At 35.5% G+C, this 24,337-nt stretch overlaps 2 protein-coding genes across 6 annotated transcripts in view; both read right to left on the bottom strand.

Moving 5' to 3' along the window:
* Positions 1-1,504: 1,504 nt before the first annotated feature.
* rxfp2b (relaxin family peptide receptor 2b) lies at positions 1,505-17,639 on the bottom strand. Of its 5 annotated transcripts, none has more exons than XM_026226722.1 (18): positions 17,328-17,638; positions 14,854-14,994; positions 14,268-14,345; positions 13,814-13,919; positions 13,465-13,536; positions 11,092-11,163; positions 9,316-9,387; positions 8,567-8,638; positions 8,289-8,363; positions 7,196-7,267; positions 6,012-6,080; positions 5,835-5,906; positions 5,598-5,669; positions 5,184-5,255; positions 4,857-5,086; positions 3,234-3,644; positions 2,381-2,599; positions 1,505-2,287 (listed from the first exon to the last, which is right to left on the bottom strand). In XM_026226722.1, the coding sequence occupies exons 1-18, from the start codon at positions 17,413-17,415 to the stop codon at positions 2,025-2,027; spliced, it is 2,256 nt and encodes a 751-aa protein (XP_026082507.1). In that variant the 5' UTR covers positions 17,416-17,638; the 3' UTR covers positions 1,505-2,024. The 5 variants fall into 5 exon arrangements, with proteins under 5 accessions (XP_026082507.1, XP_026082509.1, XP_026082508.1 ...); XM_026226724.1 differs by having other exon boundaries at positions 14,912-14,994; XM_026226726.1 differs by having other exon boundaries at positions 2,103-2,241; positions 17,328-17,639.
* Positions 17,640-19,202: 1,563 nt separating this feature from the next.
* The window catches only part of b3glcta (beta 3-glucosyltransferase a), a 70,405-nt gene continuing 65,270 nt past the window's right edge, over positions 19,203-24,337 (bottom strand). The window contains exons 12-15 of the mRNA XM_026226720.1: positions 23,489-23,588; positions 23,238-23,357; positions 21,362-21,506; positions 19,203-19,813 (exon numbers count right to left, since the gene is read on the bottom strand). Of these exons, the coding sequence (XP_026082505.1) occupies positions 19,655-19,813; positions 21,362-21,506; positions 23,238-23,357; positions 23,489-23,588 (524 nt within the window). The 3' untranslated portion in view covers positions 19,203-19,654. The remainder of the gene's footprint in view (positions 19,814-21,361; positions 21,507-23,237; positions 23,358-23,488; positions 23,589-24,337) is intronic.

Genomic DNA, 24,337 nt, shown 5'->3' with positions numbered 1-24,337 from the left:
TCTGAGAATGTTCAGTCAGAATGATTTGATACATTCTGGAATAACAGCTAAATAGAATGAGTTACAACAAATCACTTATATTTTGTTATAAAGGTTATCAAGAATCACTATTATTGTTGTGAAAAACTGATGCCAGCAACATGCTACCAAGACACCTGAAATGTATTCGCATACACGCTTTCTGGATTATCCTAGGTCATACGCTAAATTAGTAATATTTCACAAACTGCTGTCTTTTATCTTCATAAACTTTACAAAATACTGGAGACTATTGTAATGGTTCCCATAGGCCTATGATTGCACTTCAAACATATTTCAAACAAATCAGCACTTTTCTATTTATATATACAATATACAAATTAACCATTTACGGTTCATGCACAGTAAAATTAACTTATTTTTGCTTGTTACTTCTTTTTTTTTTTTTATTAAATTAACTTAATAAGGTTAGGCATTCCCATTACAGGCTAATGTACATATACGGATATAGCCTACTGTATGGTTGCTTTGTATATTTATTTAACTGGAAATAGTGCATATATTAAAAAAGTCCGTCTATATTCTTCATTCTAATCTATCCCTAACAAGAGGCAGATTAAAACAAACAAACAGATAAATTACTTCAGAAACCTCAGAATAACGGTTTGGTCCATTACAGAAAGAATATTACTAGTATATTATTCTGATAAAACGTTAATAGTTGCATTATTTCTCAAAAGTATAAAATGAGAAATACGTCAGTGTTCGACGCGACTCAATTTATCCCAAAATAAACCGATGCGCAACATGTAGCAAGCCTCATCACGCATCATTTCCCACGGCCATAATAAACTTCTGTTATACGCCTTCATGCAGAACAGAACAATTTCGGGGGAACGAAGCTCATGGAATGTGAAGGATAAGGTTAGAGCGATGAATATTTTATCCAAAGAGTGGATTTACAGAGGTGACAGATTACACCGCTTCTAATGAAAGTCTCCGATGTAAACAACAAACGTACCTGTGAGGAGAAGAGTTTCCTCGACTACTGCTCCATCCTAAAGTTGCTGCGGCTGAGGTAAATTCTCGTACTTGCCTCGAGGTAAGCAGAGCCTCTGCCTCGTTACGACTGTCAATCAAACAAATAGAGAGAAGACGTAAGCCCCTCCTATTCGTTAAGCCACGCCCATCGTTGCCTCTAAACTAACGTGTTACAACCATAGACTGTGGTTACAACTTGTACTGACTTAATCCACACACACAGAAAAAAAAAAAAAAATCCTGAAATAAACAGACATATATAGAAAAGAAAAGTATAGAAAAATATGTTCTGACAAAAATCACACATTTTATGAAGATACATATCTATGCTTCAGCATCCCACACCGCTTCTTGCAGGACATGTGGACGCAAAAAAAAAGTTTAATGTGGCTTGAAGTACAATGACAAATTCAGGATACAATATTATTGATCATGCATACAGGCAAGAATAAAAGCCCAGAATTTGAACAAAATTGTATTTTATTTTTTCCAGAGAAAACAACATGCAACATTTGTTTGGACTTGTCTTTTTCTTTTTATCTTTTTTTACTTAATATACATTTACAGTATAAAAAAGGAACAACTCAATATATACATATGCAAAATACAAATATATGTCCACTGTTGGCTGTTGCAGTTTAAAAGTCAACCGAACCTCTGTCAATTGACAACTGTGTCTTTTTATGACACATATCATAAAACAGATCTGAAATGAACTAGCAAGTTCATAACAGATTCAGTCATTTTAAACGCCTTTTATAGTAATGTGAGAGCACTGTGTCAGGATATCTTGCACTTTATGTTTAACCTTAATGTTTTTTATTATGGTCCAACCATAATATCTTTAGATATCTAATGTAGGCCTTCATTATAGCATCTGATCACAATCCACGATTATTCATCAGTGGAGAGGCTCTTTTAAGATATTGTCATTGTGCTCTAGCGCTCCAAAAACCCTGTAGATCCACTACAGACAAATGTAACTTCCATAATATAGAACATCTTCACCTATACCTGTCATCTATGTCTAAGATAGATGTCTGTGGGTTGTAGCTGTGATGGTAGAAAGAAGACCTTGAGGGGTCAGTGTGGATAACAGAGTTGGTGAGGCTCTTGCGGTCCTGTCTGAGTCTTGGCCGTCTATGCCGATGACACCATAAAAGTTCCACCTGCTCTCTGAAGAAACTGGTGGTCAGAGTGTACAGGATGGGATTCAGGGCACTGTTGATGGGGAGCACAAAAATCACTACCCATGACGTTATTGTTCCTGAGAGAGACATAAAATATGAAAGAGATATTCCTTAAGTAAAATATATAGTGCATTAGCTTTTTAAATTTGAAGTCTTTAGGACCAACTAACCTGGTATCTTAACTTCCAGCAGGGAGAGGATTTTGACCAGGAAAATGGGAATCCAGCAGAGGGCATCAGAGAACACGATGAAGAAAAAGCGGTGTGCCATTGCCACATCCCTGTGCAGCCGTCCACGCAGCTCAGTGGCATTGATGCCAGTCTTATAGATGGAGTAAAACATGCTGGAGTAGGACACGACAATGATGAGGAAGGCCACCAGGTTAAGTCCTACAAGTATAAACATACAACTCTGATTGAACAACAGCAATAAACATAATGACAATAGGTCAAGGCCATCTCAGTGGTCTGTGACTAAGAGGGTTCTTAAGTGTACCACTAAGCATATGGCTTAATGTGCTGGAAAATAGCTTTCATCAGTTCAGTATGGTTGGTGTCATGAATAATCGAGTGTAATTAGTAGCAATTAACAATATGTGGCAAAAAACACAAGACAGATATTCTTCAGAATATTGAGGTTGAGAGCATTTCTCATTTTTAAGGTGGCCTTATTCAATAGTTTTTGATAATTTAGTTTTCTCCACACTTGTTAGCTTACAGCATCAAAAACAAGAATATATTTAGTTTTATATTAGTCATCATTTAGTTTAACCACTCTGTTTCTGACCCTTAGATAAAAACAGCTGGTTTTTGTATACTATATCATTAAGAATATGTACAGTAAATGACATTTGTTATGATTAGCTCATTTCTATGCATACATAATGAGAAATTATACATTAGCAAATTCTTTTTTTTTTTAATCAATAGATATGGACTGATTTGGACTGAAGTGACTCTGTATTTCAAAAGATCAATAATATCTTCTATACATCAAATGTTTTCCACCGGTGGCAGAACTCACCAAGAAAAATTCCAGTGGAATATCCCTTTGCGATGGGCTTTTCCAGACCTTCAGAGTGAAGAGGGAAACACACTCCATTGTGTCCGTAATAATTCCCAAACATCTCCTCATTAAGCAGAGGCACTGCAGCTATAGAGATACCCAGCAGCCATATAGAAGTTAAAATGGTGAACGTTTGGCATTTGCTCGGTCGCAGGTGGCTGAAAGGAAAAACGATGACCAGGAACTTCTCCATGGTCAAATAAGTGAGCATCATGACGGAAACCTCAGAGGAGAGCATAGCCAGGAAGCCGATGACGCGACACTCCAAGCTGTCCATCCACAGCTTAGCATTCTTGTTGTACTCGCCACGGAACTTCATATCAAAGACCCCCACAAAAAAAAGATAGACCCCCATCAGGCAATCTGCACCTAGGGACAAATGAAACATTGTGGTAAATAGCTATTACTCACTGGATGCCAGGAGTAGAACTCATTCATGAATAAGTAGCTTCCTAAAAGCCCATGATTTATAATTTGGTCTTGCGCCAGAACGTTAGCGCTTTTCTTGCATATACAAACTGTTATTTTTAAAAGACAAATCACGACACCAGCAGGCCCGATATCAATTTAACAAGGCATAGCACAGGTTTGTGACCGCATCACATGTGTTACTGACATGGCAGGCTAAAATGGAAGTGTTTTCCATGACAAACAGGTATCAATGGAACCAGCTCAAGAACTCCAGCAAGAGTTAGAATTGATTACTGAAGCTGCTTGTAATAGAGAACGAATCCTGTGCCAATAGAATTGTTACTAAGTTATAGATTTCCCGTCCAACCACGACAGCCTTTCAATATATTGTCAATATTGTCAACTGCTGTTGCACGTCTTTGGTTGCTGAAAGCATAAGGGGAGGGAGAGTTCTTCGACGGAACCCACCTCATTCTTTCATCATCTTTTAACAAGGTGTTTGCATATAAATGTGTCTTAGCAGTGTGTGGACACAATCAGCCTACAGTGATAAAAATCTATTTTTTGAATTCCCAAAAAACAGCCTCAATTATGAAGCCGGTTTGATTTTCTGAGCAGTATGACGTCATAACGCTCAGGCCCCGCCCACGACCACTGACGGACTGTACCTTATTAGCATATTCCACCCTCAGCAAGTGAGAGAAGGGTGGACCGTGTGGTAGCTCATTATCATTTTAAGAGACATGCATCGAAACGGGTCACTGTGAACAGAGCTGTTTTTGACGAGTTAAAAAGTGTTTTACACGACCATTGAGAAATTTTAGCCAAAGTATATAAGCAACCATACCTTGTGGAAAATTGGTATCCTCTTTAAAGTTTATGGATAATTGAAATATAGCTTTCTATATGTTATGCTATATCTTCGACATAATTGAGAGAACATTATGAGTGCTAGAACACTTATAATTTGAGCAATTGGTGCCCTAGAAAACGGCTTGTTTCAAGGACCGCCAGCTGCTTCTGCTTGCGTCACATTGGTTTCATAACAGTCACCCAGTTATAGTAGAAATAAACCCTAAAAACAGATGTATGTGTGCTTTTAACTCATAAAAAATATTTAGCATTTAATATAATGTAGGCGTAGGTAAAATGGGTACCTCTGGTACTCACAGCACAAAACCTTGATGCAGAGAGCATGCAGGTTGTTCTCAGCCCGCAGGACTGTCCGCATCCCGATGACAAAGAGGTTTCCAAAGCAGGTGATAAAAGCCATGACCCACACGGACACACGAAGAACCACATTAGCAAGCAGATCTTCAAAAGACGAGAGTCCGTCTGAGTTCGGTTTACACTTCCGGACATGTGGGGCATAAGAGCAGTACTGGAACTTCTTGAAATATCTGGGGAAAAAAGTACATAATAGCACATGAACATATCACTACACAATAGAGGACTAATTATATTTCAAACTAAATGAAAGCAGAATGAGATATTCACATGTAGGAGAGGTTATACATGGGGCGGAACATGCTTGTCTGGATATTTGGGATCTCCACTCCCTCCAGGCCCCTGCAGAAACAGAGTATTCAAGCTTTATTATTAAATCCTTTACCAAGAGACTTCGGTTATTCCGCTGACCCCCATCCGCTCAGCATCTACAAGCTCTGAGCCTCAATGAAAACTAGAATTTCAGATTCTGGCACACAGCCTGGTCTGCTGTTTGTTTGCTTGTGTGTGTGTGTGTGTGTGTGTGTGTGTAAATCTGTGCTCCAGCCTGAAACAAGCCCACAAAAACTAACTCAACTCCATGTGAGCCACATTTCATTTGAAAAATTACCTTTGTTGTGTGGTCACTACAGAATATTTATTGTTGAAAATTTCATTAAAACTTCAGGTAATGCTGTTACTTACAGAGACTGGAGCTGAATTAGTTGCTTAAATTGGTCTGGGTGGATGTGGTCCAGTGGGTTTTGGGACAGATTCCTACAAATGAAAAAACAGACTATTTTATGGTGAAATTCAACACAACGGTTACACTTAATAATGAAGTCTACTTACAGACAGCAGTACAATTATATATACATATCCTTTTTTTTTTTTAAATGAAATACAAATTCTATTATACTATAATATTATACTATTACTCACAGAATCTGCAGTGAGGGTAAATCTTTGAATATACTGACTGGAAGTTCCTTTATCAAGTTACTGGACAGATCCCTGAAAAAGCAAAAAAAGGACATGTCAAATTAAACTCACTAATAACTTACAAACACCTTTTTTCCAGGCACATTCCATGCACAGCAGTCCTTCATTTTCACTTACAGGTCTTCCATCGTACGCAGAGACAAGGTGTTCTCTGGCAGACTCTTGATGAGGTTGGCTCTCAGTGACCTAGAAGACAGCAAGGGTGAGAAGTCTGAGGATCATAAACCACATCGAGAGGGTCCTGATTTGGAATTTGTCCATCCGCTCCCTGTAACTGTTTCCATTTTTATAACTGTCCATTATCAGCTGGAGTTTAAGTAAGTACAAAAACTGACTTTCAAGGTAAAGAGAGAGAATTTGTTTTAATTTTTTCTTACGTACATGCAAAAATTCACCCATATGTCCACCAAAGCATTTTAACCAGGTGAAAATACCAGGCACTCTGCTGAAAATGCCTAAACATGAGCATGTTTGAGAGAGCTTCTGGTTTTTTCAGTTGAGACAAAGCATTTGACCACTGGATTTACAAAAACATTTCAGTTTTAAGAAATGTTTTTTTTAGAGTTTCAACATTACATCAACTACTTGTGAACGTTAATTTTTATTTGAATTATCACTCAGAAGGCTAATTGATCACGTATTACTTTGTCCTTGGAAAGCCTTTGTCTTACAAACACATAAAAAAATGCACAAATTCACATAATTTTTTTATTTACATGTAATACAAGGATTCCCAAACTAATATATATATATATATATATATATATATATATATATATATATATATATATATATATATATATATATATATATATATATATATATTTATTTATTTATTTAAGTACTATAGCAAAAACTGAAATAAAAAATAAAAATAATATATAAAAAATAATATATATATATATATATATATAGGCTTAAAAAAAGAAAACATTACACAAAAAATTACTAAAACATCAACTATAATTTAACATGAAAATGGAAAATATAAAAATATTGAAGAACAAGTTTTATTTTAATGATATTAAAATAACACTGCCTACAATAACATGCTGTTTAAGTTTTTAATTTTAATGTTATTAGGATCAGAGAAAATATAAGTTAAAACAAATTGTAAACCAAAAGTCTAAACAGAAAAAATGTGTGTTACATTCAAAAAGAATGCAAAATAAGAATAATTTAAACAATGTATTAATGATATATACATTTCTAATTTTAAAGCCTATCATACAGATGGTATAATTAGTCCAGCTCAAAAAAAGTAAATAAAAAAAAATCATACTCATAATGCTAATACTCACAGCACAGTCAGATGTTCACAACCGAGTAAAGTTGACGAGCCCAAAGTTTTAATACAGTTTCCCTCGAAATCCCTTTAAAAGAGCATGTTAAAGTGTATTGATGAATAAACATTCACAATGCAAACAAAACTGCTGGACATACAACATTTCAGTAAATATAATACAGGCAAACGGGCCTGTTTTAATATATACATGAAATTATAAGTTAACATGACAGCTGAAGGTCTAAGACAATTTAGTCTCACTAATAGAAACGCTTCGGCTTATCAGTGAAATGCAACTCATATTCTGTTGCTCTTGGCTGTCAGCGACGGATGCCATGGCCAAAGAGAAAATAACAGTGCATTAGCAACTGAGAACATACTGTTCTTGTACTACAGAGATGCTATAAAGAAAGATGAGCCCCTAGTAGCATTCAAACTCTTTTCTGCAATCTGAAAAGAGCCAAGGAAAAAAAAGGAAAAAAAAAAAACTAATCACTAAAAGAAAAAAACATATTTAATACATATTAAACTTGACTTCTACCTAAGTATACCTAAGCAAAGGCTGTTAAATAAGATTATATTGGAAATCTTAAGAGGTTACAAATCACACAACCCTCTGAACTATGTAATATAGTGCATTACTGGGACAAAATCCTTTAGTAACTCCTAAATGTTTCTCCATTTGCTTCAGTTTCACTCTCAACACTTGCTGCATGGGTGAAAAAAAAAATTACAGCAACAAGTTCAAGAGATATTTTAAATATGTCACTATAATCAAAGTCTGGACTTATTTTGTGTGAATATCAGACCCATGCACTTTGTGCAAAAACAGTACTTTTGACATAAGATTACAATAAGGGTACAAGTGCCCCACAGGGAACTCAGTTGTTTAATCAGGCTTAAAGACAGTGGGTAACTCTAATGTCTTATGAGATATTAATTTTTGATTAGTACAGAATAGCAGGCAGTTTCTGAGTGCACATATTGTAGATCTGTTCCAGAACCTGAGCTTCGCTGTTGCCTACTGCCAGCATCTTCCTAACCTGACTGATTTCAAAATTAACCAAGTTGTGACATTTATATTAAGTAGAAAAGAAGCAAATACTTACAGCCAGCTGAGAAAGGGCATATGAGTGCAGAGTCTGGCGGGTGGAAGCTGCTCTAGACAGGTGTTCACCATTGACCTGCACAGACGATTAGATGAGGTGAGCTGGAACATCATAACCTGTCAGCAGACACCTCATACAGACATTTACAACTGCAGTGCACTGACTTAAATCAGTTAAAAAGCTAATATTTTATTTCTCCAAGCAATATTTTTTGTGACTGAGTCATGAACATTGGAACAAGTCCAAAACTTCCTAATTGAAGATTGGTGAAGACTCACAGGAAGAAGAGGGAACTCAGGCCAGTAAATGTGTTGGCTGTAATGGTTGTTATGGGATTGTCATCCAAAATCCTGAATAGGATGAAATAACATTTAAAAACATGCAAAATGTCCCTAAAACACCAGCCAAAATAAAAGACTAGTTTTGCTGTCGTTCCTTAATTCACATTGACAACCCATGGATTCAGTACAGCTACACTGTTTAAAAGTAAAAAAAAAAAAAAAAAAAAAAAAACTTTTATTTTATTCAGCAAGGATGTAAAACATGATCAAAAGTTACAGTAAAGATATTTATTATGTTAAAAATTATTTCAAAATCTTATTATTTTTTTTTTTTTCACTTTCTGGGAAAAATTGATCACGGTAAAACATTATGCAATTATTTTCAACATTAATAATATGCTGATTTGAGCCCAAAATCAACATACTGAAAATATTTCTGAAGGATCATGAGGCAACAAAGACTAAAAGCTCAGCTTTGTCATCACAGGAATAAATTACATTTTAAAATATATAAAAATAGAAAACAGTTATTTTAAATTGAAATATTATTTCACAATATTTCTGTTTTTACTGTTACTTTTAAATATAATATTTTAATACAGATTTTACATCTACTGCTGTTTCAACATATTATAGATGTAATATAGACTATATGAATGATGTAATAATCTTGACTTTGGATGATGGTAATTTTTCACATAAGAACAGCATTTACAGCTTGTTGATGTACTGATGGATGTACTCACAACCACTTGAGTTTATGAAGATCACTGAACACTCCAGGAGACAGCAAGGAGATGCAATTCTGGCTCAAAGATCTACAACACAAGATCAAGCAAATGTATATTTCCCTATATCTTCCCATATACTGTATTAGATATCTTCCCATATACTGTACTGTCTGAACTCATTTCAAATCCAGTGTTTGACATTTAAAGGGATAGTTCACTTTGAAATTAAATTTTAGTATGTTTTAGCTTACCTCAAGGGCATCCAAGATGTAGGTGTCTTTCTTTCCGCAGTAGTTTCAATTTCTATATTTTTAGGTCAAACCGTTCTTGTCTGTCACTCATATAATGCAGGTCTACGGTCACCACCTCAAAGAGCATGCACAGAGAAGTTCAAATTAAACAATTCCCCATCGTAAGTACACATTGATGGCCTAAGACACGAAACAAGTGGTTTGTGTAAGAAAACAAACAGTATTTACATAGTTTTAACCTCTTGTACACAACCACGTCCAACTGATCTGAAGACGCGCATGCTTCCTGATGTGATGTGTGTGCGCACTCTGGCTTAGTCTGCGCAAGTGCGGAAAGCGCCGGAAGTGATCTCTCGCACAAGCACATCACTCATTGTTTACTGTTTACCACATGATACGCCACCAATCTGCACTGTATAAAATATAATTCAGTCATTGTAATTAATTAATTGGTTTATAATGCACCCTATAATTGATTGCAATAATAATAAAAATACAACACCTTACTCTCTCTATTGACAGCGTGCCATTGAGTCCCTCTGGCCTTGGAAGTCGCCTCCAGTTTATACGTGGCAAACTAAACACAACGTGCAAAACGCTGCAGCTCAACAGTGGATCTTCAGTCAGGGAAGTGTGTGATTTGATACTGTCAATGTCCTTGTCGTCATCTTGTAGCTAATTGGGGCATTGCTATTTTCCATTCGTGACAACATATGCTCTCCACTTCTGTTGGCATCTCACAACACTTGCTAATAAAACACCACCAATTTTGAAGAGATCTTTGTCTCTCTGAGGCTTGAAGACGTGCTGCTGCAGCGGATGCTTCCTCCATCACTCTGAGTTCTTGATCTGTGTATTCTGGTTCAAATAAATATGGTTGTGAAAAAAATTCAACGTTGTCTGTTGATATATCGAAATCGTCTTCCATTGTGATTTATTGTACGTCTAAATATGTTCAGATCTTCATAGTAAAAGGTAACACTTCTGAAATCTGTGTAAACAATGAGTGACGTATACGTGTGAGAGATCACTTCTGCGCTTGCGCAGACTAAGCCAGAACGTGCGCAAACATCACACACTTGGATCACTTGGACGTGGTTGTGTACAAGAGGTAAAAACTATATAAATACTGTTTGTTTTCTTACACAAACCACTTGTTTCGTGTCTTAGGTCATCAATGTGTACTTACGATGGGGAATTGTTTAATTTGGAGTTCTCTGTGCATGCTCTTTGAGGTGGTGACCATAGACCTCCATTATATGAGTCACAGACAAGAACGGTTTGACCTAAAAATATAAAAATGGAAACTACTGCGGAAACCAAGACACCTACATCTTGGATGCCCTTGAGGTAAGCTAAAACATACCAAAATTAAATTTTAAAGTGAACTATCCCTTTAAAGCCAAGGCATCACACTATCAGTGTGAATTAAGATTTTTTTTTCAGAATATATTTATGTGATGTTCTAACGATGCTAAAAAAAAAGGTTAATGTATTCATGTTTAATTTAAAAATTGTATTATATAAAATATGCACTTACAGTTTTTGCAGCTTATATAGACCACTAAAAGCATGAATGGAAACAGTACTAATGCAGTTATCCTGGAGAAACCTAAGGAAGAAAAGAAAACAATCATTAGTTTGGTCAACAGATGGATGTGTTTAACAGGTTTACAAAGCTGACAAAATATCAGGAACCGAGCCATATCTACAGACTAAAATATCAACATTATCACTATATTAGACCTTTTGACTCGGGCCAGTAACTAATCACAAAACAACCACACAGAACACCCTTGCAACCATCAAGAAACCACCAAACAACATGTTTTCAGAACCTTTTAAGCTCTGTAACCACTTACAATATCCTCTGGCATCAGGTTGAAAAACAGCAAAACAGACCACATGAACCTCACATGAACTGTTTTGTCTACAATTCTATCATGCCATCCTTTGAGTGTCTGAAGTACTGTATCCAAAACTAAATGTACTCAACCAAACATTCATCTAAGAATGAATAAATATTTGAATACAAGAGGTGCTTAATCAGCTAAAATGAATGCCTCAGGATGTGGTGTGTGGGCATCCTTGTAACTGCAGCAGTACTTTGTTTTTTCACTCTGAGAGTGTTTCTGCCGTGGCTCCATACAGAAAATAAAATTATTTCTGGGTTACAACATTAAATATTTAATAACAACTTTAAATTAGGAAAACATTATGAGTGAGTCATTGATAATTATTCATAAAATCGATTTACATATGGAGGATTAATTAAGCTATTTGAAAATGAACCTAAACATTGAAGTGGGGCTACAGTATAAGCTTCTTTAATGGTAAAATTCTACTCGCAGTGGCTTTGCCGAGACACACCATGAAATAAATGCGATAAACGTTCTCTTTGACTTAGAAATACAATGGCAAATTCTTTCAAATAACACATAGAAAAAATCCTACAATGAGTGACTTCTCATGTCTGATTTAGTGCCAAGCCATCTCAAGTTTTGAATGCATTGAAACTCCCTTTCAGCTTCCCAGCATGTCTCAGTTTAACAATCAGACAACAGCTTGAAACTACTTGAAAATGAATCTTAATATCACACAGTGGTGTTCCCAGTTCTCAGCTGGGACAGAAGATCCAAATCATAGCTTGCATAACTTTGTTGGCTTTAAAAATAATTTGCATATTTATTCATCAGGAATACGAATCACTTCTATTATAGCAGTGTTTTGTTTGTTTGTTGGTTTTTTGAGTGGTGACTTTTTGTTTGGTATATTTATGGAAATGTTAATGACTCATTGGACCTGATATTGCATATCCACTTCCTTTCTGATACTTGAATAAACAAACAACCAAAAAAGTGAAACAAAACGATTTTAAATTATACTACCATTTACAAAACTGAGGTCAGTAAGATTAAAAAATTTAAATAAATAAAAACTTTTATTCAGCAATGCTGCATTCAAGTGATCAAAATGTTGTTACAAAACATTTTATTTAAAATAAATGCTGTTCTTTTGAACACTTTCCTTATTAATAATCCTGAAAAATGCATTACATTACAGTTTCATACAACTTTTTTCAACACTGATAATCAGTATGAATCAGCTTATCTGAATATCATGATTATGATGTAAAAAAAATCATGAATAATTCAATTTTCATCAAATAATTTCAGCCTTGAGAGCTGCTTCCTTTAGAAACATTTAATAATCTTACAGACCACAAACTTTTGTATGGAAGTGTACAGAACACTCCATTCAAACATTCAAAAGGAATGATTGGACAGATATTTTTAAAATGACTTGTTTATTCGTTCAAGAAAATAATTTAGAAAAAAGGTACATACACTGTTATGTCAATTAGCATTACTCTCCATTTTCTCTCACTTTTTTGCTAAAATAAATGACACACTGTAAGTGTTTGTTGCCTTGTCCATATCGGTTTGTACTAGAAAGCAGATCTGCTAGCTCTTTAACTGGCTCGTTAATCACCAGACAGCATCACATAGAATCCAAGGTTTAATGGCAAAGCTATAAAGAAACCTCCCAATACTGAGATTAACAAGCTGCTCGAGCTCAATTTAAATGAAGGTGACCATTGCCTGATCATAAACGCTTCAGTGGATTCAGCAGAAAGCAGATCATAAATGTTAATCAGCTCCATGCAGGAACCAATTGTTTTGGTGTCACATAAAGGTGCCATTGGCTGTACAGGTTTACAGCTCCAGTATACAAGCCCCAGAGTTGATTTGTTGCTTAAATAAAACATATCTTTAGGTCAATGCATAATAAAGTTACACAATCTATCTTGGGCAGGTTTTATGAAATCAATTATAATATATGTGACAGAAAGTATAAAGAGGAGCTTGCCTGGTTTAAAAGAAAGGCTCAAGAAATGCTTATTCATACTTACAGCCTCTGTAGTTTTATGTATTTGATGAAAGCCTCATCGGGTAAGACACGAATCTTGTTGCTCTTCAATGACCTGCCCAAAAGCAACACAAACAGGCAATGAAACACTCCAAAGTGAAATGAAAAAAAAAAAAAAATGAAAATAATAATAATCCTGTTATATTATAATTTAGACTGCACCAAAAAAGAAGTGCTGAGCCTGCCCCAGAATATTTTTTTTTTCTTTTTTTTTTTTACGTGGTCACTTTTGATTTGAATTAATCCTTCGGCCCAGAATCTGAACAATTAGACATTTATCATTTGTAAACTGCATGTTGACAACACAAATTTGCATTAGAAAGGCTGCGTACAGGGAGGTAACATTCGATGACACCTGAGGAATGGATCTCAAGCTGACATGCACACAGTGGATCTCAGTGTTAATGCACCGGCAGCGATCAGGGTACTGCTCCACTTCTGCAAGACAGGACCGTAAAGACACACACACATTCAGATTCTATAGCTCTGGCAATGCAAACTGCCAAAACTATGTGTTGGAGGTTTGTGCAGAGTGACAACCAAAATATAGTTAAAAGTGAACTATACTTTGTGGCAAGAGTGTTAAAATAAATTCAAAATAACTGTTACATTTCATTTAATACATGAGTTGTTCTTGTAACTTAAATATGAACTTGTATTGCAAGTGACATTAAATATTGAACTATACATTTGATATACAGTCTGTAGTGTCTAGACCTGGACTGTCTAAACTGTGTTTCTGAGACAGCAAACAAGAGATAATGACAGAATAAAGTGTAATTTTACGGCAGTCTGTAGCAAGATCTTGTGGATGAACCCTTTTAAAAGTCCGGTCGAAGAGATCTGCCCAGCCACTGTTATCTCCTTCAGAGAGATGGACATGAGACAACAAGCACACACACACACACATTCACACAAAACACACACACACAAATTATCAAACCATTGTTTTGTCTTTATATAAATGTTATACTTTTAAAATTGTGTGACACATTTGTCCTGACATCTGAAAATGATCTATCTATCTATCTATCTATCTATCTATCTATCTGTCTGTCTGTCTGTCTGTCTGTCTGTCTGTCTATCTATTTTATTTATTTAATTAAATTTTTTAATTTGGAAGATAAAATTCACAAAAAAAATCATTTTTAAGACATTTAGGAGAAATGTAATAATTTTAACTAGTAATTTAAGAGTTTGAAACTGTCGGAGAGAACATTTGAATGATAATTTTTATATAGACCTTGTGACATCTCTGCGTGACAAGTAGCCTCTATACATATTCAGCATTATGTTACATGTCAATCAGAAGTGATGCAATAAATATAGATGAGCTACATTTAAGATGTCTGTATTAATAAACAGTTCTGACCACAGTTGTCCTCATCAGCTCCGTTGGGACAGTCGTTTTGGCCATTGCAGTGCAGTACCTGTGGCAGACAGATGCTCATATTGCCACATGGAAAGTGACCCAGTGGACAGTCTTCTGAAGACCTGTGCTCCAGACCTGCTCCTGGGACGATATACAAGAGCACGCTTAAGAAATCACATACTTCCTAATGAATGAAAGTGACATGACATACCGCCAAGTATGGTGACCTATACTCGGCTCTGCATTTAACCCATCCATAGTGCACACACAGCAGTGAACACACACACACCGTAAACACACACTAATCTCTAACCATTAGACCACAACTTCCTCCCGAATCATCTACTCTCTCATAACTTAAGGTAATAAACAATCAAGGTGTCTTTTCAGATTTAAATACCCAGTTGGGGGTAAAAATGCAGCTATAAAAGAGTAAAAAGAGTATAGAGCAAAGCTTGTCTCTTTGCATTTTCCTCCAAAGACCTTATACATCCACCTTCACAAATCGGTACTGAACTATAATAACATTACGATACTCACTGTTAAAAATATTCCGTAAAATATATGGTAAAAAAACGGCAGCTGTGGTTGCCAGAATTATACTGTAAAAAATACGGTAAAACCGTTTTTTGTTTAACGGTTTTATACCGTAATAAATACAGTTACACTGTTGTAGGTTTAATGGTTTTACTTTATATTTACAGTTTAATACCATAATTTAACTGATATAATATTAATATACGAACTTATTGAAGCACTGAAATCTGTACCTTTGTATTACACTGGTAACCACCAAAAGCAGGTGGTGATGAGAGAGTCACGTGGTGAAACAAAGCCCATCACAAGCAGCTTTTAAACAATAAGATACATAGAAGGTGCACGATGTCATTCACACAAGCACTAAACACCATCATGGTGAGACTCATTAAACTGAAATATGCAATAAGCATTAATTTAACAATTGTTTTGGTAACATACCAATCTAATAAACCTAACAGATGAGAAAAAATAAGAAGAAACATAGTTATTTCAAAGAAAAAACATCAAATTCAAACAAAATTTGAAATGCAACGCAGAGAATTCTGGGAACGTAAGTTTACGTTTTTTCCCTGTAAAGTTTACATGAAATTACCATTAACCAGTAAACAGGTTTGTACTGTAGCATTTTCACAGTTTTTTACTGTTAAAATCACAGTCATTTTTTACAGTGAGCTGAGGCTTTTAAGGCTTTAGTAAAAAACATGAATAAGCACTGTAACAATTATGAGTTGTCCTAAGAAGTGATATGAGCCTTTGTTTAGTAACAGACAGTGCTAATCTATGAACAAATATTTCCAAATGCCTTGAGAAAAGGGACCATCTGTACAGATTATATAAAAAATAAACCGATTTCCTTCAAGTTTTAGATAATAAAATACACTTACTCCTCCGTATGTGGTGGCACATGCTTCAGAGAAAAGAACATTAGGCTGGAATATTCATATGAGCAAATAAAAATCAGTTCAAATTTGTAATGCAAATGACTTTGATACATTACTGAGGTGCATCATGATAAGGGAGAAGGGAAAAAAAAAGAGCTGAATGAGAGAGATACCATAAAAAGATCTGTTATCTTATATTGGATTCATCTTTCTTTATGAACTTAAAGGCAAAAGTGAATTTTAAGGAATGATACCCCATAGATAATGAATTTAATGAGGGTGAATTTTCTTTGACCTATGTAACATGTCTCGAAGTAACTGTCTGTCCAGTACAAGAACTGAGTGTTCGAGATACAATGCCATCTGTGAAAGAAGCGAATCACAGGAAAAAGACAACGGATGGCGCTCTCATATTTAGGGATCTTTCACTACACTGAGCCCAAGAATCAATAACAGTAGTGTAGACTACTTAAATCCTCATTGTAGATATATTTAAACACCATCAAACATATCTGGTTATTAAAACCAAGGTTTCTAAAACATGACCTCATCAAACCTCTCAAATCAGTGTCCAACACACTTCACTGTTTTATTGTAACTGACAGTTTACTGACTTTAGTAATTAAGAAACACTTAACTGCACTGTAAAAATCATTCATCATTATATAATCATTTTCCCATTTATTTAACTTAAGTTTTAACTTGATTATACTCACCAGTAATGAAATATAAAGTGACTTAAAATGTACAATGAACTCATTACTGCTAGTAACATCACTGCATGTCACATGAATATGACTGGAATTGATTAGGTCATATATCATAATATAGTTTGCTTAAAGGGATCAAGAATAGTCATGAATGATCCAATAATATGAAAAATAGACTAATATAATGAATGCATAATATCAAATACACATTAAAGTAGGTTAATTATTATTATTTTACATTATCATTTATTTTTTAAAATGTTTTTATGGTACTTATCATGAAAATATATTGTTACTACAGAAAACAGTAACTGATAACTGATAATAACTGATCATTTCTTACCTTTGATTGTTGTTATCGATGTAGTGAATAAAATCCATATCAAATATAAATCCGATGTAAAAACAGCAGCAAACCGAACCGATCTCATTGTGGCGTCGTGCCAGCCCGAGTGAGCGTAATTACATTTTATCCAGACACTATAAGCAGGGAAAGAAACCCGTTATCTGTACTGGTTAACTGTTAACAGTAAGAAGAAAAACTAGAGCGCGTTTTATTGTGAGGAGGGAAGCTCAACCATGAGGCTCCCGCGCAATTCAAGAGGACAACAGCGTCTGTTTCGCATGGTGGAGTGAGTTTAGCGCAACAAAAGTTTGTCGAATCGACACACACAGAGAGAGAGAGAGAGAGAGAGAGAGAGAGAGAGAGAGAGAGAGAGAGAGAGAGAGAGAGAGAGAGAGAGAGAGAGAGAGAGAGAGAGAGAGAGAGAGAGAGAGATGTGCGTCAGACTCATCCTCTTCTTTTGTGGTTGCTATGGAACCTCTATCTTTCTATCTGTTGTGCTCCAATTTATTCATACCCTTGGTAAATATGATCAAAGAAGGCGGTGGAAATTAATCTGTATCATCAATCCTTTGATATTTTATTTAAAACATTTAGTAAAAATCTAATATTTCATCAAAGAAAAATAATTTAAAATGGGAGAGAAATCTTATGATTTTTTTTTTCTCTACTACACATCAATTCACAATGAATCGTACCTTTTTATCCAATACTTCCATTTGCCAAGAGAACAGCTCTGAGTCTTCATCTACTGTATAGTGCCTGAAGAGTTTAGAGAACATCTGACAGGAGATCAGAGACCCGTCAGATTTCCAGCTGTATGTTGATGCTGCTCCTCTTCAGATAACACACTCACTTTCTATAGAGTTCAGCTCAGGGAACTGGGTTGGCAAGGGCAGAAGCTTGCTTTTGTTCTCATTGACCCATTTTGATGTTTGTTTGTGGATCATTGTCCTGTTGGAAGATCCAACCATGGCCCATTATAAGATTTCTTGCATGAACTGACAGTTTTTCTTTTATTATCCACTTGTATTTTATAGAATCCATTATACCATCTTCTGAACAAGATATCCAGGATCTCCAGCAGAAAGATTGGCCCAGAACTTTAAAGATCCAGCAGTATATTTCATTGTACACATGGCATGAGGTAGGCTACTTTTTTTTTTTAATCCCTGTGTGCACCAAACCCATCTTGATTGTTTGCTGCTAAAAGGCATACCATTGAACCAAGTCCCGTTTAAAGTTCCAGTCATGTCTAGCAAGTATGCTGGAGTTTGCTTTTGAAAGCAAGAATTTACTTTTCTAGTTTTTTTTTTTTTTGAAACCCTCCAAAACAAGGCTTTCTGACCCCAAGACTCAACTATTTTCTGCAGTTCTACTGCTGTGTTCCTTGGAGTCTATGGCCTTTCAAACTCTATCTATCTATCTATCTATCTATCTATCTATCTATCTATCTATCTATCTATCTATCTATCTATCTATCTATCTATCTATCTATCTGTCTGTCTGTCTGTCTGTCTGTCTGTCCAACCAAACAGAACTCAAACTGACACAAAGTCATGTTATCAAACAAAGAACTCCAAATTTTCTTCTAAATATCCGATTAGCTGTCTTTCGTTGAAGCGAACGGTAATAGATCAATAGATCATTGGTGCGGATTTCAATTCAGTAGACTCATTTTGAGGAGTGCACAGCTCAGATACACTGCCGAGCAGACAAGCCGGAACAGGATGTTTATGATGTTTCATTACTCATAAACAAAGTGAATTATTTATTCATTTCAATTAAGGCATTCCTGCGCTTAGTTTTAATTTACATTTAGTAGATTAGAATACTGTGCAGTTTTACATCAGTGGTGGAAAAAATCATTAAGCATTCAAATGACACATTTGACCATTAAATTTATTAAGTTTTATCCCAGTGAAAAATCTATTAAGAGAGGTGGGACACTGGGACACAAATAAGTTCACCGCAAAGACAGATTTAAGGCAACAGGATTTAAAGTTTATCATAAATTCCAATTATTATAATTCACACATAATTCAAATCTTTTAGAAAACAAAAGTGTTTAAAAATAAACCTACAAATAACCTTGAATAGGTCATGATAATCGTGTAATATAAATACTTCAGAAATGTTTCTCCAACATACATTTAAGACATGCAACTCCCAAGAAAACACTGTTAGGGACATTCATACAGACCAGAAGGCACCCTTTCAGTCATGTTTGTGCAAGATTCACAATATAGAAAACATACTAGAATGACACAGATCAGACATACACACATTACTACTCTCGCACATGCACACACACACAAACGCAGACACTATAATTCCTCCTTAGTGCTTTTCTGTAGTCCTTCTGTGTGTCTGTCGTTCAGCAACCACTTGTTAAAAACTGCAACAGGGTCTATGTTCCAGTGTTTGTGAAAGGAAATGGGGGTCTGGTGGGCCAAAAACTCCTTTGAGTAATCTTCTGGACGAGCCTGAGGCAGAATACAAAATTAAACACAGGAGGAGATATGATTAGTGTTATCTAATGAAACTAACTTCCTGTTATCTAGTACATTAAAAGATAATATCTCTGAAAAAAGAACATCTCGCCACACACTGGCAAAATGATGTGAGGTTTGATTGAACTCTTATAAAAAGTCTTAAAGTAGTGGAAGTCGATGTTAAAAATTATTATTATTTTTTTTTTTTTTCCAAGAAATACCTCAGAATGAACAAGTCTGGACCACTTTCTTAACATCTGCAAAGGTCAGCACTTTTAATTATTAATGGAGTTTAGGAAATATATACAGACCTGTACCATCTGTACTAAAAATTAACAATCTGTTTTTATTATATATATTTTTTTAAATGCACAAAATGCATTGCTCACATAAAAGTGTAGTTTGAATGCAGACAGACATGGTATCACCCAATCCAACTGAACTTTTCAAATCCTATCTGAGACATCCAGTCCACTGAAAAATGAAGACTGACGGGAAAACAAATGGCTCAGGTGTTGGGATACTTGCTGTGCTGCCTACACATTTTGTCCCATTTGATTAGTAGACAAAACACCATTGAACAACAATGTGTGCTGGCAGTAGGACAGGACAAGTACTGAAGGAGTCAGTGCATGTGCTGTATGTGCTTTGACCTAGATAAACTTCTGGAGACAAACATGTTTGACAATACCATGACAAGTTGGGTAAATCTGAAATCATATATTTTAATTTATAAAGAAATATAATTTAAATGAGTTATTATTACTAATATAAGTTTTATCAATACATTTTTTATAGATATGCAGCAGTGTGTGTGTAGAAAAAAACAACAACTGAAGTTATACTAGTTATACTTCTGGGAACAAAAATTTTGAAATGCATCCTAAGACGTTGGGTAACTGAAAATTAAATATAATTAAAATAAATATAAAATAATAACTATACAAACTTTAAGATGGCTTTAAGCCTAGTTTAATAGTTTTCAAAGTTAAAATGACAGACTCGCAGATAGATAGTTAACACCAGCTAATTCAGTAAAAGAATACACAGCTGAAAAACAGCTAATATAACGGTCAAATCCAGCTGATTTAGTAAAACAGACAAAAAGCAACTGAAAGATAGCTAATATAAAACAAAAAGTTTGGTGGTTATAGCTAGAAGAACGAGAAGAAGATTAGTAAGTTGGCTTTTTCAAGCCAGCTTAATAATAATAATAATAGCCAACAGTGTCGCTGGGAAAATTTATGATTTAAAATAGTTACACTTACACTACACAGGGCTAATAACCCTGAAAAATAAATTCTAAGAAGCTTGGAAAAATACATGTACTACTACAACAACTTATAATAATAATAATAATAATAATATTGAATTCAAGTTTTGTTAAAAAAAAAAAAAAAAAAAAAAAAAAAAAAAACGTTTTATTGTAGTGGTTCTAGGGTCAGTTTTAGCCTATAGCAATTATAGTTCGCTGAATATAAAAGAAAGGTCCATGATACATCCTCATTCAGATTAGGTAAAAAGTGTGTGTGTGTGTACCTGATGGAAGAGGGGACTGTGTGTGACAGGAACTCGTAGAGAATTGAGACACATTCCCAAAACCATGTCATCAGGAGCATCATTACTGTAGCACTTACAGCCGCTCGCCAACAGCTGGACCACAGCCTCTCGACTGAACACCATCCTGTATGAAAAAAAAAATAGTGAAAGTGACGTGATGTGACGTGACATTCAGCCAAGTATGGTGACCCATTCTCAGAATTCGTGCTCCGCATTAAACCCATCCGAAGTGCACACACAGAGCACTGAACACACACCCGGAGCAGTGGGCAGCCATTTATGCTGCGGCGCCTGGGGAGCAGTTGGGGGTTCGATGCCTTGCTCAAGGGCACCTCAGTCGTGGTATTGCCGGCTCGAGACTCGAACCCACAACCTTAGGGTTAAGAGGCACACTCTCTAACCACTAGGCCATGACTTTCCCACAATGTATGAGACACGACACAGCAACACTTGACGTCTCCAATGCAGGATGTCCAAAAACATCTGTCATGTACAATTTGAATAGTTCTTTATTGAGCACTGTGATAGGAAATACTGATTTGTCATTGCAGGGTTTGTGAATCTCACACAAGAGATTGTTGCATGTGCACTAACAACACAGTCACTTACGGTAAGCTCATTTCTGCTGGAGTTGTTTCCAAATATGCTAGCAAATTGCACAGCATGTGGCCATTTATCTGTAGGGGGCCAAATTAGAGAGCTCAGGTGCCAATTGTGGTTAGCGCACTTTGTCGTCACTTCTGTAAACTGTAATGTTCCTTAGTCGTAATGGCAGTAGACTTACATTACCAATAAATGTTTGCACCCAATTATCTATTTATAGTACACCATTAGGCATGTGAAGACGTCACAGGGAGATTTTATATATATACATTATATACATATAAAGTAAATTATTTTAAGGCCCCCCAAACTGCATAGTTTCTCTGGTATTTCTGAATAGTTTCTCTGGTATCAATTATGATGCCTGATGGCTGTCTTCATAATTTTTTATTAAAATAAACTGGGAATATTCATAGATTTAATTTAACATGATGCAGTTTGTATTTACATATAATTCAAGAATCATATTTTGCATGTTTTTGCATGATTTTAGTTTACACCTTGATTTGTTTTTATATATAATCAAATGGTTCTAAAATAATGCAATTTGCTGCCAATCTAAAACAGGATTACACACTGAGACACCCATAATTTTCTTTTATTATTAAATGTTTACCATTATTCACTTTCTTTTTTTTGAATATGCAGCAAATGAATTGCAAAAATTACGTTTTTACTCTTTTGGAGGCATTTGTGACTTGTAATCATGTCACATGGAATGAAAAAGTGTGCAACATCCTCAATTATTACGTTTTTTTTTTTCTTTACAAACTATAATTAATGCAATAAAATGAAATGATTGAAAACAACTGCTCTAAGTATTTATTTATTTTAAAATCGCAGTGGTCTTGGAGTTCAAATTAGGAATGGATCAATATTAAATCTGTGAGCAATAATTACTTAAAAGGAAAAAAATTGTCAATTCAAATTCTATACCATTTAGTTTAAATACACATAAAAAATGAAAACCAATGCTCTTAAAAAGCTGTAAGTAAGTGTATGCATCACAATATTGCAAAATACAGCATGAAAAATAAACATTCATAGATACATAACAAATTTCCAGAAGACTGTTCGACGAGTATGCCAAAAGTAATCTAATTGTAAAAATAGAAGAAATGAGCATGCAAAATATCTTTAAATTATAACATTTGTAAAATAAAATGTTTATTTTTTTTTATTTATCCTTAAAGTGTCCAGAACACATCAACTAATGTCAAAAGGCTGTTTTGAGTGTGTAGCAGGCACTCACCCCCCACCACCAGTGATGTAACTGTATCCTCCCTGTCCCAGTCCATACCCATAACGCTCTCCCAGACACACCGGCTCACTGGAGTCATAGCAGCTCAGCAAGGCCTGCAGTCTGGGCAAGCTGTGAGAACCAAACACATAATGCCACCCACTCAAGTGTAAATTGGTGCAAACACCACATATTTCTTACAAAATCATGCCATTTTCAAGAAAACAGGCATATTGTCTACATGTACACCCGAATTGCCTTACCTTATAAGAGTATCATCATCCACAATCAACAGCCAATCGGTCTTGGGCACATGACTGCTCAAATATCTCCTCAAGATAGCGAATGTTTTCCCACAGTGACCTGCAAGCGGAAAAAATTACTTAATATGTTGGAAGCATAAAGTACAAGAAAATTCAGCAAGCACCTGTCATATCCTCTACTAAACAATGTCCTCCAAATCCAGCCACCTCATGTTTTTTTAATACCCAAAGGTGAGATGACTTTGTCTGACTTTGCTGAGATCTTCACATTCAGCTGTCCGAAGAAATTGCAAATTAACACACTGTCCGTCCACAGCCTGAATGAGAAATGGAATGAGAACAGGACGCTATAGATCTATTATGTACTCTTCTGATAAGTACTGCAAACATGATGTGATATCACAATGTTTCCTAAGCAAACAATCAGATTGTGGTATTGAATAGACAATGTGCACCGTCAGAGGACAATAAAAGAGAAGGGAAGACCCTGAAGGAACTGTACGCATAGTAGAAAAACAGAAACTGCACTGGTGAAAGTAATGTGAGAAAAGCACGAATGCATCAGCGACAATGAAGGCCGTAGGAAGAGAGCAGAACAGGATGTGCTGCTGTCAGACTTCACAGGGAGAACAGGAACCTCTCCACAACAAATATCACAGGTCCCTTTAGTGTGCCAGCCTGTCGGATAGCCTGCAGCCACCAGTTATATCCACCCTCAAGACAGTGACGAGGGGAGCAAGCAGCCATCCTGAGGTGAGACAGTGTGTACATCAGGACTGGCCATAATTCAGGGTGCTCCCTTTCAGTTCATGAGTGTGAACTTGAATTTCATTTCAACTGGAATGACAG

Source organism: Carassius auratus, chromosome 40 (assembly GCF_003368295.1).
Source record: "Carassius auratus strain Wakin chromosome 40, ASM336829v1, whole genome shotgun sequence".
Classification (NCBI taxonomy): Eukaryota; Metazoa; Chordata; class Actinopteri; order Cypriniformes; family Cyprinidae; genus Carassius; species Carassius auratus.
The sequence above is the reverse complement of the archived record's forward strand: the minus strand, read 5'-3'. Positions and strand labels throughout refer to the sequence as shown.

Bases quoted from the DNA above. Each gene is read 5' to 3' on its own strand.
- rxfp2b (XM_026226722.1), bottom strand. From the start codon at position 17,415: ATGAGATCGGTTCGGTTTGCTGCTGTTTTTACATCGGATTTATATTTG. The intron at 14,346-14,853 runs GTCAGAACTGTT...ATCTCTCTGAAG, and splicing joins AGCTGATGAGGACAACTGTG to GAGATAACAGTGGCTGGGCA. The intron at 7,268-8,288 runs GTAAGTATTTGC...GCTCTTTTAAAG, and splicing joins ATGCCCTTTCTCAGCTGGCT to GGATTTCGAGGGAAACTGTA.